This window comes from Charadrius vociferus, unplaced genomic scaffold, assembly GCF_000708025.1.
Source record: "Charadrius vociferus isolate BGI_N301 unplaced genomic scaffold, ASM70802v2 scaffold3, whole genome shotgun sequence".
In the NCBI taxonomy this organism is placed as follows: domain Eukaryota; kingdom Metazoa; phylum Chordata; class Aves; order Charadriiformes; family Charadriidae; genus Charadrius; species Charadrius vociferus.
In genome coordinates, this window is record NW_009647748.1 from 398,063 (window position 1) to 413,918 (window position 15,856).

At 46.8% G+C, this 15,856-nt stretch overlaps 1 protein-coding gene across 1 annotated transcript; it reads right to left on the reverse strand.

Annotated features, from left to right (window-relative positions):
* Positions 1-7,853: 7,853 nt before the first annotated feature.
* Positions 7,854-13,152, reverse strand: LOC104283848 (E3 ubiquitin/ISG15 ligase TRIM25-like). The gene is made up of 5 exons (XM_009882079.1): positions 12,532-13,152; positions 10,152-10,247; positions 9,336-9,569; positions 8,193-8,218; positions 7,854-7,998 (listed from the first exon to the last, which is right to left on the reverse strand). The coding sequence occupies exons 1-5, from the start codon at positions 13,150-13,152 to the stop codon at positions 7,854-7,856; spliced, it is 1,122 nt and encodes a 373-aa protein (XP_009880381.1).
* Between the last annotated feature and the right edge of the window lie 2,704 nt (positions 13,153-15,856).

Sequence of the window (15,856 nt, forward strand, 5' to 3'; positions counted from 1 at the left end):
GGCCGCCCCTCGGCGCAGCGCGGAGCCCGCCAGGGGAGCGCCGAGCCGAGCCGCCCCGGAGGCCGTTGGGGGCGCCCCAGGCGGGCAAGGCCTAGCCTGGCCTACCGGGCCGCCCCCGCCCTAAGGCTTCGGTTGTTACTTTCTAATTAATTCCAAGTGTGCTGTGAATGATGAGCGGCCCGAAGAATCTGGGGCAGAGGGTGACTCACTTGTTCTACTCCTTACCCCAGAAAAACAACCACTCTCAAACGAAAAACAAACCAGAGGAACTCTAGTGAAGAAGCCGCGTTTCTGTTAATTAAGTTGCACTCACGCTTTTCTGTTGGAAGATTAATTACATGCTGGTAACTTAAGGGAAAGTGACCTTAAACTTTCCACGGCTGTCACAGATAGGGACACCGTAACAATTTCTGACAGAGAATGGCCTCATTTTGCTTTGGGGTACCACTGGTGTTCACAAAAAAAAAATCACTCAGTGTTGCTGTTTAAAATCCCTGCAGTGTTTGTTGCGCTGTCCAGATGTGTCTGGGAGGCAATTCCAGAGGGGAAGGACACAGGATCTTGGACAACGTGGTTACTGAAAAATCCCCTTTTTTCATTCAGCACTCTTTATTTGTCTCTGGACTGGAGGTTCAAGGTCGGAGGGGCCATACCCAGCCCTGTCTGCCTTACCTTCACCGTTTGCACAGAAGAAGCAGACATTCTTTGAAATCGAACATTGCCTAATATTTGCATTTCAGGTGGAACCTCGAGCTGCCAAAAAGCCCGTCAGTACGTGGTCAGAGAAAGCGAGACCATCTGCATGCCTGTGGAATCCACAGTCATGTCTTGTGCTGTTAGGCAAATGTATAAATCTTGCTGTAGAAATACAAAATATTTCCAATAATAAACATTCACCCTCTCCACAAGGGTTTAACTAGATGTGATGGTAACTAGAACCAGCAAGTTGCAAAGGAAATAAAAGAGCTCCCTCCCTCTCCCCTGACTATCCACCATCAAACGCATCAGTAGCTCTGACTTCCCAATCGTTTTAGGGATTTCTGCAGGAGTTTTAATTGAGTTTGAAGTATATGGTGACTCGAAGACTATCAGAGCAAATCCTTGTGAGGAGTGACATCTATGACAAAAGCATCAAGAGGAGCCTTTTGTGTTGGCACTCGGCAGAAACCTAGTAAGAAACCACAAAACTGAGCAAGGGGCATTGTAGCATTTTCATTGTCGTTCTCGAGGCATTGGCTCTGGAACAACTTGGATTGTCAAACACATCATATCTTCATGGAAGAAACATGGAAATAATATTTTCTTGGAGCGCAAATGGACATGATATTACAAAAATTCCCAAACATTATTTTTTTTCCTGAATCACTGCATTATTAGGATTTTTTTTCTTTTTACTGTACACTGATTTTCTAAAAAGTGGGGGCGGAAAAGCCAAGTAAATATTTAAGATAAGTAAATCATTTAACTTCCAACTGCTTTCCTCTTCTCGAGGTATATTAAGTTTTATGGCTAATGTATTTCTGTGCTAAGGGAACCTTTGGCCTTGGGAGAAATGTGCCTCTGGGCTGCTCACGCTCCAGAATCTCCTGGCAAGGAACGGTGAGCTGGGCTTGCTGACACACAAACGCCAGCCTGTGCCATCTGCCTGCCTCACTCTGCCCATCAGACCTGCTGCCTCCCGTTGTCCAGGTTGCCCCATCGTCTTTATGATATCAAATCTCCAGAGATCGGGTTCTCAGACTACAAAATAATCTTGGAAAAACGCTCCTTTTTGTTCCACCAGGCAGATTCTCCTGGGCAGCCCCACACTCCGCAGCCAGGGTAGCCCTCCCGCCTTCCCTCTTGCCCGGCAGCTCTCGAACAGCCCTGCTGCGCCCTGGTCCTCCCCAGCAAAGAGCTCTACAGGCTGCATGGGATGGTCTTATTGTCCCTCTCTGCTCTGTGAATAAAACCACTGGGCAATGGCTCTCCCTGATTCTCCCTGGTCCTCTCCATGCTCCCAGCTCTGCTTTATCACTCGGCAGATAAAGGCACCCTCTGATTTCCCCTGGCTCTTGGCTGGTTTATGTCACCTGGGTCCCAGCCTTGTATAAGGAGCCTTCTGCTCTCGGATGTGTCCTCTGGCTTCCTCCCTGCCCACTGCCTCAGTCTCGCTGGCTGTACAGCTCCGTGGCACGACAGGTGGGCTATGGTGAAAACATCTAAAAATGTGTTATTTTCTCTCCTTGTCCTGCTTTCCCTGTGCAACTTGCCATCGGCTGAGATTCTGGCCTGCATTTGCAAAATGTTGCATGAAGTTTAGAGATGGAGAAGTTTGGAACTGCCTGGCTTGCTGCCCAGAGGGCGAGATCTATCTGCATATCCGAGCTCGTAGGAACCTGCCTCCCCATGCGGGCAGCTTGTCTGACCACCCAGACAGATGCTAACGGCGTAAAGGAAAATAGCGACAGGACAGAACAGAAGTAACGTTAAGCTACCCTGAGATTCGTCAACTTGAGCCTTTGGGGGCAGCAATCGGGGGCCTTAGGACAACCTTCCTCAAGACCTCCCATGGTTTCCTGTGTGCAAAACCAAAGCGGTACCCCTGGGCTTTGGTGTCCAGCCTGCTGGTCCTAGAAGGCCCTGGTGCCATACACATAAAGGTCTAGATATAGCATGTCTGACTTACTTAGAAAGTCCATCAGGCTAAGTAACAGAGAGAATCCTGTCCTAGCTTTTGAAATGCATTTTAATTATGCATTTGATTATATATTCAGCCACATCATGCAATGCTTGGCAAAAGCAAAAAAACAGGCATAAAATCAGCTTCTTCGCTCTCCTCCTCTCTAAAGGTTTCCATCAAGGATGAGAAAAATGCCAAGTAAAAATGAAGTGGGTGGAGGGAAAAGAGCATCATAAATAATGAAAGATGCAATGAATCAGAGTCCTTAGGTAATCAAGATACTTAAGCCATAAAGATATCAAAAAGAAATAAGCTCTGTCTGTATCTCAGGACTACGTATCTCACAATTATATTGTTATCAAGAAAGAGCGTTCTGTACAAGTATCTGTGCAGAATTGCTACACTCTCAGTGTATGCCATGGTCCAATATTGTCTCCTAGCTCCAAAACTAATTATGTGCTAATATTTTCAGTGTTGTTGTGGGCTAGAAGGCTTAGTTAAATAATTGCTGGACTCCAGTGTATTTCTTACACTATTTTTCCCTAGCCCTTCCCCTCTCTTTGCTTCTTCAAGGCTAATGCATCAGATATTAAAAATACGACAAGTCTCAAATTCAGAGGAGTCTCTCTTTGCTAATATGATAGCAGGCAAATGTATGGGGGGAATAAACTGCACCATCAGCTTAGTATCTAACTCAGAAAATCCACCATCCTAGATACTAATTTTCATCCAAAAGCTTCGTGAACCTGCAGCAATATTAAAAAATGTATTTTTTTCCAATCTACTTGAAATTAAATCCTTTGCTTTTGCCGTAGAGCAGCAATTATCAAATTCCTATCTCCTGAATCACATTAATTTCGCTTACAATAGAGTCACCTTCTTCTGCTCCATTTGGCAAGTATTTACATCAGCCACAAATTCGAGTCCGATAAGCCTAGTGGTGAAGAGCTACATGCACTTTTCCCTCCAAATTAGATGCTAGGCAAGTTCCATCCAGAAAATTAGTCTTCAGTTTGGTCGGTAAGTCCCATTGGTCCTGGATTTTAGTTATACTAGGTACTTTAATCTTAGTGCGATACTGCATTATCTGTGATTGACGCTTCCAAGGCAGCGTTACAACTGTCTCGTGAGGGCTGCAGAGCTCTTCCTTAAAGCACGAACGGCCTTTACCCAACCTGCTGCAGACGCACTCGCTTCTCGACTGCTCCCAGCCCTTCTGAAAGCCTCTTGTGACTGTGACGCTGTTCGTGAGAACTGGATGGTCATCTGCGGTGAAGGTTTCTGGGGGGACACTTCTCTAAACGGGTCACACACATTTCTGCCAGGGGCTCAGAGAGGCAGGGAACCGGCGGCCGGGTTGGAGGAAAGGTGAAGTCAGTACCACATCCTCCCTGGGGAAAGAAAATATCCTTATGGCTTCTCCAAGACTGTCAGAAACGGTGTTTAAAAAAATGAGACTTGCTTGCAGGCAGGGGGTTAGCTATATATGCAGAATTGCTCAGCCCCCTGCTGCCAGGTGCCCCCTCCATCTGCTAGCGAGGGGCAGAGTGGTGCTCCAGTTCTCCCACCACAGCCTGGGGGCTGGAGGCATGGGAATATGTGTTTTTCAGGCAGGTTCCACTGAGGAAATGCTGGACTGGTATTTCAGAAGGGGCTACAGAGGTGCTGACGTTACCTAAGTGTAGCCAGCGCAGGATGCGCTGCGAGATGGGGGTAGGGAGTTACTTAAAACACCATGCTTGAGTAAATCTCTGGCCCTCTGTAGAGATTTCCAGCAGTGCAGTAACTCGCTGTCTGCAGCAGCAGCACTGAACCGCATTGGCTGGTCGCAGCTCCTTCACCTGGGGTGAAAGCAGTAACTACCTGGCAGCCACACAGAAGCCCAGGTAATAAAAGTGCTGAAGAACAGGCTCATTTCTTTTGCCTCATTTGAGTGGTTGAGAGCAGCTGTCCTTTGTGTCTCACTGGCTTCGAGCAGTAGGGAATATTTGCAAAGTCACCTTGAGCTACAGCTGAGCTCCCAAAATTTGGCCACGCACTTTCTGTTATGCTGACAATTGATGTGTGCAGCAGAGCAAAGGCTGCGGATCCATTACAGCTTGGCGAGTCCATTTAAACCATGAAGGGAGACATTGCTCTAAATCTGAGATGGATTTTGCTGAGTTTATTGTTTTTAATCCCTTCCATTAGGTACATGTTGATTATCACAAGTGACAGAATAGAGTTGGAGCCATGAATCCTAATTTATATAGAAGCACCCAGAACTTTAGCCTTTATTTCTCAAAAATGTTTATGCTGGAAACCCTGGTTTGCAGTAGAATATTTTTACCATTCGGAGAAGAAACACCCAGGTTTTGAACCTATGTTTTGGATCTGAACGGCAGCTAGGCACAGAGCAGCCTACAGCGACAGAGAGCGAGCCCGTCTGCCTGGCAGTGTCCATGAAAACCCTTTGTGGAGTTGGCACATGCAATGAGAGCTACATCTGGAAAGCACAGCACATGCTTGAGCAGAAAAGATCATCTGTACACGTGGAGATGTGGCCAGTAAAGCATCTTCGTAGGCTGCTGACTGTGGCGTTTTGCACGGCTCTTTGGGTGCTCTCTAGGAGAAGTGTTAAAATGTGGCTTTGAGGTTGACTAAGCTGGTTTCATACAAAGATAATGAGTTCTTTGCTACAAAGATCGCTTGTGTTCAATGTGATAATCCAAATCTGTGGCATGGTCCTGAACAGCTTTCTGCTGGAGCCATCCACAAACAATACTCTCAACAATTAATTCCTGGTGATGGCATGAAATCAGCCAGCCTTGCTTATCTGTATCTATAGCCATTTATTTCGTTATCCAACCCCATAATGACAACATAATCACCACAATTAATAGTACGCAAGTATCATTAGTACCATGAGATGATATAGTCCACAGCCTGGAAGCCAGCAGCACTTGGAGATATTCTTATGCTCATGTTAATTCTTAGCACTTCCTTTCTAAATTTGCATATGCTACAGAATTGCTTTTAATAGCAGGTATGCAGGGGAGGTCAAGACGCTTGGCAGGGCCCTATTATTAGAGGATTTTTTTGACAATATTTAACTCTTCCTTTGCATCTCAGTTCTGACTTCTCATCTCTCCCTTAGTTCTGGGCATACGTGGGCCATAATACTCTTTGTTCACATCAGTCACTTGATCCTTTCAGTTACTTTTGTGCTGTAGGAAGACACAAGATGGAAAAGCTTCACTTACTGTAACAATAAAGTAACATTTTATTGCTATGCTAGTAACATATTTGACAAGTTGCTTCCAAGTACAGCTTTGTGCTGCATCAGAAAAAAAATATTTCTTCTCCCTCCCCTGTTTTGAGCAACTGTCTGGTTCTGTATAGAACACAGACATTAATGTCTGTAGAAGAGAGCCCACAAGACAAATAAATGGCCACGTACACCGATTTAAAAATATACCTCTAGATTTGAGGCTGGCAGTATGTTAAATGAAAACAACTGTTTGTGTTGTTGAGCTGTGCTGTGTAATTAAAACTCCATTTCATTGCTTACCTGCACCTCATGCCTCTCATGCTCTCCCTCCATTATCAGCTACATGAATTATTGAAAAAAAAGAAAACAAGATTTTTTTTCTTTTTTTTTTTTTTTTTCTTCAAATGTGTCTGGTAAAACATATGTTCGCATTTAGGGCAAGAGTACCTTGTCCTCAGCCCCCTCAGCTGAACAGCTGTTCTCAAACAGATCCTTTCCAAAGTAAAATTTTACCATTAACCTGTCCCTAAGAAATGCTTGTTAGAAGAGAGTGTTTTTCCCCTCCAAAAATTAAAAAGCAGTGAAGAAAGTAGGATTTTACTTTGAAGTTATGAATTAAGAAAAACTTATTTGCAAACTAAACTTTAGTTGCAGCAATTAAGAAATCTAAAAAAAAAATCTTCCAAATAACTTCTAAATAAGTTTTCTTCAAAAAAGCTTGTAGAAAAGATGCACCACTGTACCCAGCAGAAATCTTTTTGAGCATTGGACTAGCGCTATCTGAAGAGAAATACTCTTTACAGATTTAATATCTCCTGCAGCATCTGGACTTGTCTGGGCATCCTTTTGGGCGCTGGGTTTGCCCCAGCTCCTGCTCAGTTGATGGGAACCCCTCCGCAGTCTTTCCTCGGAGCAGTCTCAGCCTTTTACCGAGTACTGAAGCAAACCCAGTCTCTCCCTCAGGCTGCAGATAAATGATTGCCTTGGTGAGCTCTCAGAGATTTCTGCCCACTGCAGATTTTGAGAACTGTGCTCTGAGGCTGTGCTCCTGCTGGTCTCACCTCTGGCAAGGAGAGGAGATGCATGCAACAAAATGCTGTTCACATTTTTAGCTGAGAGATTTTCTCTGCGAGACTCACAGCCCCAGGCCAGAGTCCTGAGGAATAACGAGTATTTTTGAACACTTACAGTTTGAAGAGTTACCAGTATCTGAAGCTTCACTGTAAAGAAACAGTGACAAATGTTAGTGCCTTGTAAAACACCAATCACATCTTGCTAATAACAAAGTAAGAGACGTGAATAGATCTGACCCCCTACTTGGAGATGAAGGACAGGCTTCTAGATTCTGCTTGGCTCTCCTTGAGACCGAAGCAGAGAAGCTCAGGGTCCTTAAATGAACAACCGTTGGAGAAATTCGCAGAGAACATTTTGTAAGTAAAGACATGGATTTACCTGTTCCACTTAATTTGGTTCGTGAGTTCACCTAAGAAAGATGGAGAAGAATGTTTTACAAATCTGGCAATGCATTCAAGTTTGGGACTTGGTACTGTGCCCCTGGATCTCATGGTCAGGGATAAACTAGGTGGGGATGGGGGTGGGCAAACGAAGAGGACGTTTTGTGAAAGCACGATTGAGCACTCTAAGACTCAGGAGGTAGGTGGGAGCAGGAAACCACATCGGACAGAGGAGAAGCTGGCCTTATGCTGGTGAGGAGCAGACCTTTTCCTTCTTAACCCCAGAAACAGTCTTTCTACCCCCTTCGCCCTCCCCTCTCCAACACCCCCAAGTTCCCATCCAAATCCTCATCAGCCCCTCAAGGCCACGCACACACCCCAGATAAAGGAGCTGGTGTTGGTGGCTGTTAAGCCCGGCTCGCTGAACCCCATGGCTTGCTGTTTTCCAGCCGGGCTCGGTGGCGCGTGGCCGGTGGGTCGGGGCAGGTCACTCACTCTGCACGCCTTTCTGCAGCGAGTCCAGGCGACCCACGAAGTCCAACGTCAGGCGTCGGTAACGGTCAATCCTGGCCTGATCCAGCTGCACTACCACCACGTCCATCCTGCTGACGCCGAAATTCTGACTCACAATCCTAGGGCGCAGGCGGTCATTTCACCAAGGAAAACCATTTAGCATTAGAAAAGTTAACAAACTCCATTCAGAAGGGCTCTACAAAGAGGAGGGTGCTTTGGCAACACGAAGTATTGGGTAAATAGCTCTCTGATAAGGTTAAGGGAGTTGGAATTGTTATATATTGTTATTTATTTGGCAATGCCTTTTGCTTACCAAACCTGGATGGGAACTTTCAAATGCTGAAAATGAGAAAGGGGGAAGCATTTTGCTAATACCCTTGTGCAAACAGTGCTTTGACCTGCTGCAGGCAAGCTCTCACTGTTCTAGCACAACTGCCGTTGTGATAGAAAGAAAATGCCAAACATATTAAATGGTGTCCAGGCTTCTGGAAAATGACTTTGATCCCACAGGCTAGATTTTGACTTGCGGCACAGCTGTGAGTAATGGACTGTGCAGCTGCCAGCACAGCCCCTAGGTACACGGTGATTCAAAGTTATCCTTACAATCCAAGTTCAAACTCAGCTTTAATTTGAACAAGTTGCAGAGATGACATCTTAAAATCCAGCTAGGTGTTTGAGCTAGCCCATCATGCGCTGGGGAGCTTAGTGCTGCAGCAAAATCTCCTGTGGATCTGTAACTTGCTGGTGGTTTTGCACCATTGAATTACAGCTGACACCCAGGCGTCAATTAGAAAGCGGTAAGTTATAAATTAAACGTATCACTTGCAAGAGAAGGGATAATGAATCTGGCTAGCTATAAAGCTTGTCCACAAGAAGCAGCAAAAACCGGTGGGAAATGAGCCAGTTACCTCTGCAGCCAAAGGCTGTTCACTGGGACTTACATGCAGGAGCGTCACCAACACGCATCCAAGAGAGTGTTGTGGTAAACTGAACCCTATGGGCTTCATCTCTGACAAAAATGTCTTTGTGGTAATAAAAGCCAGTGGTTTTCACCAGAATCCAGCAACTAGGTAGCTGCCAAGGAACTGAAACTTAAAGGGACCACTGGAACGGCAGGCAGGTCTCTCTCCATCCTTGTTAATTGTGTGGATATGGTGCCCTCTGGCTCGGCTGGAATAGGGAGCAGCTTTACACTATAGGGTGCTGGGAGAGAGGGGCACAGCCAGTGGGGTTTGAGCCCAATTATCAACACCATACTTTTTTCAAAGAAGAAAGCAAGTGTTTTCAGCTGGAACATACCTGTCCGTGGCCAGTTTAAATTCCTACAAATAGAATTGCCAAAAAAATAAAATAAAAAAAAAGAAAGAGAAAAAAAATTGTTAGTGTGATTTCCAGAAAGGGCAGCTGGCTGAGAAACAGGCATGTTAATGAGGAAAAGCAGAGTACCGCTGCTTACTTTGAGGAAGAGGAAAATATCTTGTTGCTCTCTCATCTTCTGCAAAGCCTGAAGATGCTGCGCAGCCTCATCTCTCCTCTGTTCCATTTCCTTCTTCACTTTGGTAATGACCGCCAGCTGCTTTTTCTCATTGGATTGAATGTCATTCAGGATCTTCTTCTCTTTCTGAATCACCTCTATCTTCATCTCTTCAAACAGCTTTTGCAGCTGAGAAGTCACTGTTTTCATATTGGTCTAAAGGAACAGATAAGAAAATGGGGCACTGGCTCAGGAACGCAACAATTCAGCTTAGTATCTCTGTTTATTAATTAGGGTTGTATCTATCCTTTGCACTGGCTTTAGAAGGAAGAGGACAATACGCATTTGCTTAGAATATCTGATTAAACAGAGAGTTATGAAAATTAATCTTGAGATAGTTACAAAATCAGACAAAATTCAGCTAGCAATGTGAGAACTGTTATCAGTACATACTGAAAATCCCAAATGTAGATTCAATTTGTTTTTCTTTTATTTAACAGATAGAAAACTTTAAAAATACATAATGATATGTACAATCTGTGGTCTGCCGGTCCTGCAACCTGCTCTGCGTAACCACCATAAATGATGGAATCTCCCAGCCAGTTCCTCCTTATGGAGCTATGCTGGGAGGCTATGAGAAGGCTTTGGCTTCTGGCAGTTTCTTATGCCAGTATTTTCCCTACTTTGGAATATATCTCTTTCTATTCATCTGCTTCCAAAAGTATAATTGCCATCACTTATTTCTGGGGAAATTGTGGAGGAAAGCTGCTCTGAATTAGCAATGATCTGGGTACCAACCTTGAGCTGATTCTCGCTTTTCTGAAGCTCTTCTAGGGCGGTAGCTAAAGCATTTTTACGTTCCTGCAGCCACGCCACCATGTCCGAGAGTTCACTCTAGCAGAAGGAAAGACGACATTGAACGCGAGAGCAGGGAAGCAGCACGGGTAGCTTTAAACCAGACTGGCAGTTTGTGGAGCTGGTGAAATGGCACGGGTGCCTTCTACCTATCTGCTTTCACCAGTGAGTCCTATAATAAACTGCATTCACTTGCCTCCTCATAAAGATAGGGCATAACGGAAAAGAGATGCAATCTTTCAAGTCAATGTTTAATTTTTATATATGGGTAACTTTGTATGTGGTAGGTTAATAAACAACTTTCCCTTTGAATAAGTAAATTTCACTTTAAATGAATAAATCTCACTTTATCGGTTAAAGCTCTGCTCCTGCCAGAATCTTCACGTGTACCTAATGTGATCCAAATCCTTAGTTTTCCCATCTGTCAGCAGCTGTGGGATCTGAGGATAAGGTAATAAGCAACCATCTTTTCCGAAGATCAGGGAAACAGTGGTACTTACTCACCCAGCTGTTTATTTTAACAGATACCACGATCATTGAGTGCTGCTATACTGCACAGTAACACATTTCAGAGGGGACATTAAACCTCGTTCTTCAGGGATTAGACAGTCTCTGAATGGTTCTGGTTGCTCCTGGCTGCCTCCAGCAGTGTTTGCACACCTCGAGCACCCATGAATGGCCACAACAGGCACAGCTGCCAGATTTCTGTTTCTTTAATAAAAATGATGCCAGAAAGCTTAGGTTTTCCATGAGATATTTGTCACAGCTGCAAAGCTTTCATTTTTGAAAAATTACAAGACAAATAATCAAATTTGACTGAGGTTCCTTGCACCAAAACCCTTTTATAATTCCTCCTGGAGAGCTGCATTCCTGGCTATATTGAGGAGTTTAAAAAAAACCAAACCAAAACCAAGAGGAATATGCAGCTGAGATCTCAATTTACCTATGGAGATGGCTTCCCCATAGATAGGGCAGTGTCCTCCCCAGCTCCTTCACCAGCTCCAGGGGTGAAGGAAATGGCTCCTGTCCTACACAGCCCACTTCTGTTTGGCAGCCCTGAATTTTTTATAGGTAACTTGGGAGAGAAAGTTAGTTTTGTGATACGTATAGCTGCAAAAAGACACTTCCTGCTAACTCCTGAGGAGGCTGTGACCTGTCCTGAGGTCCAGAGTGAGCGAGACGTTGTCTGCCCACGCATGGGCTTGCCGCAGGGTGTTCTGCTCGGGCTCTGAATTGAGCCCAGAAATTTCAAAGGCAAGGCAGCAAGCGGGCATAGCAAAAGCATTTTACCCACTCAGTCTCAGCTGGTTCTGGAGCATTTCAAGGACAGCAGCTGGACCCAAAAGCAGGGACGTGGAGGCCCCGCGTCTCTGCGCCCATTGGGACGCTGGCTCACAAACCTTAGGGCAGAGGGAGGAGGGAGCCAGAGGGAAGGGCCTCAGGTGGGAAAACCTGTTTCCCAACCCAAAGTTCAGCAGTAGCAGCGTCCGGAGGCTCTGTGGAGGAAGAGACTTTTTAATCCCTGCAGGAATACTTCTTAATCCTGGCCAGGAACATGCTGGTGAGTGGCAGCTGGAGTTGCCCGGGGCTGCACAGGAGGGCCATGGGCACGCAGGTCGGTGGCATGGGCTCACTCCTCCGCACGGCGACACGCAGAGCGGGACCGACCCACCCTTGTCCCGCTCAGCCCCAGAGGCCTCTCTCCGCTCCCCTCCCTGCTCAGCCTGCCAGGCTGCTTGGGCAACACACAGGAGGAAATGAAAAGCAAATTCCAGCACAGTGCACCAGTCCTCGCCGGGGCGGACATGAAGTCCCCCGAGCTGCAGCCTGCCTGCACTCAGCCCCCCGTCCCCGGTGAAGGCCTCACGGCCCCTCCGGCAGCACAGAACCATAGAATCGTCTAGGTTGGAAAGGACCTTTAAGACCGAGCACAAGCATCAACCTGACACTGCCGAAATCACCACTAAACCACGTCCCTCAGCACCACGTCTGCCCGTCTTTTGAATACCTCCAGGGATGGCAGCTCCACCACTTCCCTGTGCAGCCCGTTCCAATGTTTGATAACCATTTTGGTGAAGAAATTTTTCCTAATATCCAATCTAAACCTCCCCTGGCATAACTTGAGGCCATTTCCTCTTGTCCTATCGCTTGTTGCTTCGGAGAAGAGACTGACTTTCACCTGGCTACAGCCTCCCTTCAGGTAGTTGTAGAGAGCGATAAGGTCTCCCCTGTTAAGGGGACCTCCTGAGGTCTCTGCTCTTCCTACAGGTCAGGAGTTTGGAGCAAACCCTGCAGGGGCCACGGAGAGAGGAGAGCCCCTTACCAGCTGTTTGTCATGTCCCTCCTTCAGGGTGACGATGCTGTGGCCCTTGTGGCAGCCCGCAACGGAGCAGAGCATGCAGACGTACTGCCCCTCGTCCTGGCAGTAGCACTCCAGCAGCCTGCCGTGCTCCGGGCACCTCCTGTCCTCCACCGCACTGCCGGCGCCCACCTCCACCAGGATGTGGTCCTGCTGGGAAGCCTTGGCGTTGTGTTTGTTCAGATGCGCCTGGCAAAAAGACGCATCGCAGATCAGGCAGGTTTTCACCGCTGGCTGGGGCCAATCCAGGCAGAAGTCACAGGGAACCGCCTCCTTCTTCCTCTCTGCAGAGCCTTTGCTCTGTTGTTGTTTTGAAGAGGTGGCCAGGAATACCTCCACGATACTGCACAGCTGGAAATTCTTCTGCAGCTCCAGGATGGGCCCCAGCTGGAGCTTGCACATGGGGCAGGAGTAAGGGGCCTTGGATTGCTGCTGGGCACCGAGTGCCTTCTGGATGCACTGCTTGCAGAAGCTGTGACCGCAGCTCAGCGACACCGGGTCCCTGTACAGGCACAGGCAGATGGGACAGCTGAGTTCATCCTCCAGGCTGGCACCCCCTCCAAATTCTTCCTTAGCTTTTGCCATGGCTGCAGGAACGGCACGTTAGCCAGTTTGCGAGAAACGAAACTGAAAGGACGTCGTTGGCATTGTGCCCCGGCTGGAGATCCAGCCCAGAGGCTGCAAGTCCCTCCTCTCCGCCCTCTGGCAGGACAGCAGAGACACGCTCCCCATCCCTGCAAACAGCTCTTGTCAGCTGTGACAGATGGCAGCCACTTTAGACATTTGCCCTCTGTCTCAGGCAGCATCGCTCTGTGTGTGAGCCCCCAGCAGGCGGGTGGGAACAGGGGGTGCTGGGGAGGGCACGAGGTGGATGTTTCACCTACAGCTCTCTGCCCTCCCAGAAAAATCCTCCAACCCACACCAGAGGCAGAAAATTAAAGATAAACCCTGGATGAGAAGAGTACGAGCCTGGCTGTGGTAAGCCAGGAGTTCCCTCTGCTTTGCCTGGTTCTTCTCCACAACAGTTACAGATGCGTCCCTGAGGGTAAAATAGGGAAAACACAGGGGAAAGTTTTACTGGGACTTGTTGAGGCTGGTCTCCTACCTGCAGCCAGCTGACAGGGAAACGGGGGCTGGTAAAGGCTCCCGGAAAGGCACTCTAGGATAGGAATATCCCTGTACTGTGCCACGAGCCTTGCTTACTTCCTTTTGTCCCCCGAGACCAGGCAGAGCAGCAACCACCGCAGGTGCAGTTAGGAGATCCACCTCTACCTGTGTGGTTTCCCATATCATTTTGGTGTATAAAAGGCAAAAGACAAAACACAGCCACTTTCTTCTATGACTGAACAAGGATTTCTTTTAGCATATGGAAAACTGTAGTGTCCATCGAGGTCCTTCACTGTCCCTGCTGGGGCAGAGAGCTCCTGCCTGGACTTCTTCGTGCAGACACGCTGTCTCTGTCTGACGGTAGCAGAACCACAGGCAGAAGGCAGGAATATCATCTCTTCCTCTCCAAGGTCTTTGGGCAATCATAAGAACAAACTAATCCAGGCCCCATTATGGCAGAGACTAAAGGCACGGGAGCTTTCCTCTGTTTTACTCCCTTTGCTGTGAGATTTTTGCATAGGTGAGGAGAAAATTAAAATCGGGGCTGGAAGTAGGTAAGTGATCAGCAGGCTCGCAAGGGACGACAGCAGCAGAGAGCGAGGGAAACCAGGTGTCTTACCGCCTAGTCTCTACTCTCCTCCCAGGCCAGCTTGGCTTCCGCAATGGATGGCTTATGTTGTGCAGGATGAGCAGAGGTAAAAAAACGATGCCTTAGAGCAAAGGTCAGCGTTGCTGCTGCTTAGTTCTGTAGCAGCTCATGTGCCGTCAGCATTTTTATAAACTAAACTGCCATTGAGTTTTGCAATCTAAATTACTTTAATAACATGCAGCCAACACAGCATTTGATACAGCCGAGCAAAAAAGCGCAACTTAATGGTATTTCCAGTGTGATTAACAGAACAAATGAGATTGGAGCCCTTGCAGTAAGCGGCAGGGCACTGTGATACACCCCACAGACACCTTGCCCTCATGCTGATGAGCTGTCACAGCAGCCCAAAATCCAATTTCTAATATGCCAGCTTAGCACAGCCTCCACGCAATAGCAGTCCCAATACCTGTGCCTGGAAATACTAAACAGCACCTTGTCTCCACATCACTACAGGAGCTTCAAAGAGCCGTCAGACACGCCAAAAGTAGCACGGACAGGATAGTTCGAAGGGATGCTCACTGTCTCTATAAGCCTGAAGCTCTCAGCAGGATCTCCATCCTTGACAGATGCATCATAAAATGACAGTGTATTTCTTCTGCAATCGAGCTCTACCCTGACCACTGTGAGGGCTGTAGGAGACTCCTTTCTTGTGATCTCTGTTTCAGCTAGGAACACACAGAGGTAATCACAAGACTTTTCCAGGTAGCACTTAAATTCGTCACGAATGATTCCAAGCTGCCAGCATCTTGCATTGCTGGTGTCCACCTCCCAGAAGTGACAGCCCTCTGAGAAGCTCTGCTCACTCTGCTCACTCTGCTTGTGTGTGCGCTCTGCACTGGTGCTTTGGAAATTTAGTGTCGCAGTACCGAAAAGACTCAGTGGCTGTGCAGAGTTGCATCGGATGGTACTGATGCTTTCGACATTTTGTAGCCCAAAACTGAACCCAGTGCATGGCTGTGGATAGTGGTGTTCGGAGGCACTGGTGCTTCTGGAATTTGTTTTCCTAGATTGGGAAGGTTGGGGTGCAGACACTACCTTGTTATTCTGAATAAAACCATGCACTGGAACAGTCAGATGTTCATGAACTATAGAAAAAAAACCAAAAAACAAACACATTATGATTAACAGATAATTGCATCCCCAATGCTGATGAAAGCTAGATTTCCCAATCCAAGTCATCCAAGTCAATCCAAGTCATCCAAGTCAAGTCCAACCCACCCAAGTCATTAAAAGCATACGTTAACTGAAACATCTTCTGCACCTCTTAGCTTCTCCTATGTAACTCTAAAGGGGGTTGATATCACATCTCAAGAAATGCTGATCTTTCACAATCTTAAAGTGTCTTTTTCCTTTTGTTTCCAACTACAGCAACTCTTAGATTTTAGTTTATCATTGTTGTCCTGCAGAGCTCCACTAGGCATTTTTAAAAACTTCCCAGATTTAACATCCATGGACAAGAAATGCGGGAAGAGTAGCACAGCCATTTTATAAAGGCTTCTTTGCTTAGGATCAAAGTCATTTTCTAGAACTCTT

Excerpts from the sequence above, each read along its gene's own strand:
- LOC104283848 (XM_009882079.1), bottom strand. The coding sequence starts at position 13,152 with ATGGCAAAAGCTAAGGAAGAATTTGGAGGGGGTGCCAGCCTGGAGGAT. Across the intron at positions 10,248-12,531 it reads AGGGACATGACAAACAGCTG|AGTGAACTCTCGGACATGGT; the intron begins GTAAGGGGCTCT and ends TCCTTCTGCTAG. Across the intron at positions 8,219-9,335 it reads ATATTTTCCTCTTCCTCAAA|CATTTGAAAGTTCCCATCCA; the intron begins GTAAGCAGCGGT and ends TCTCATTTTCAG.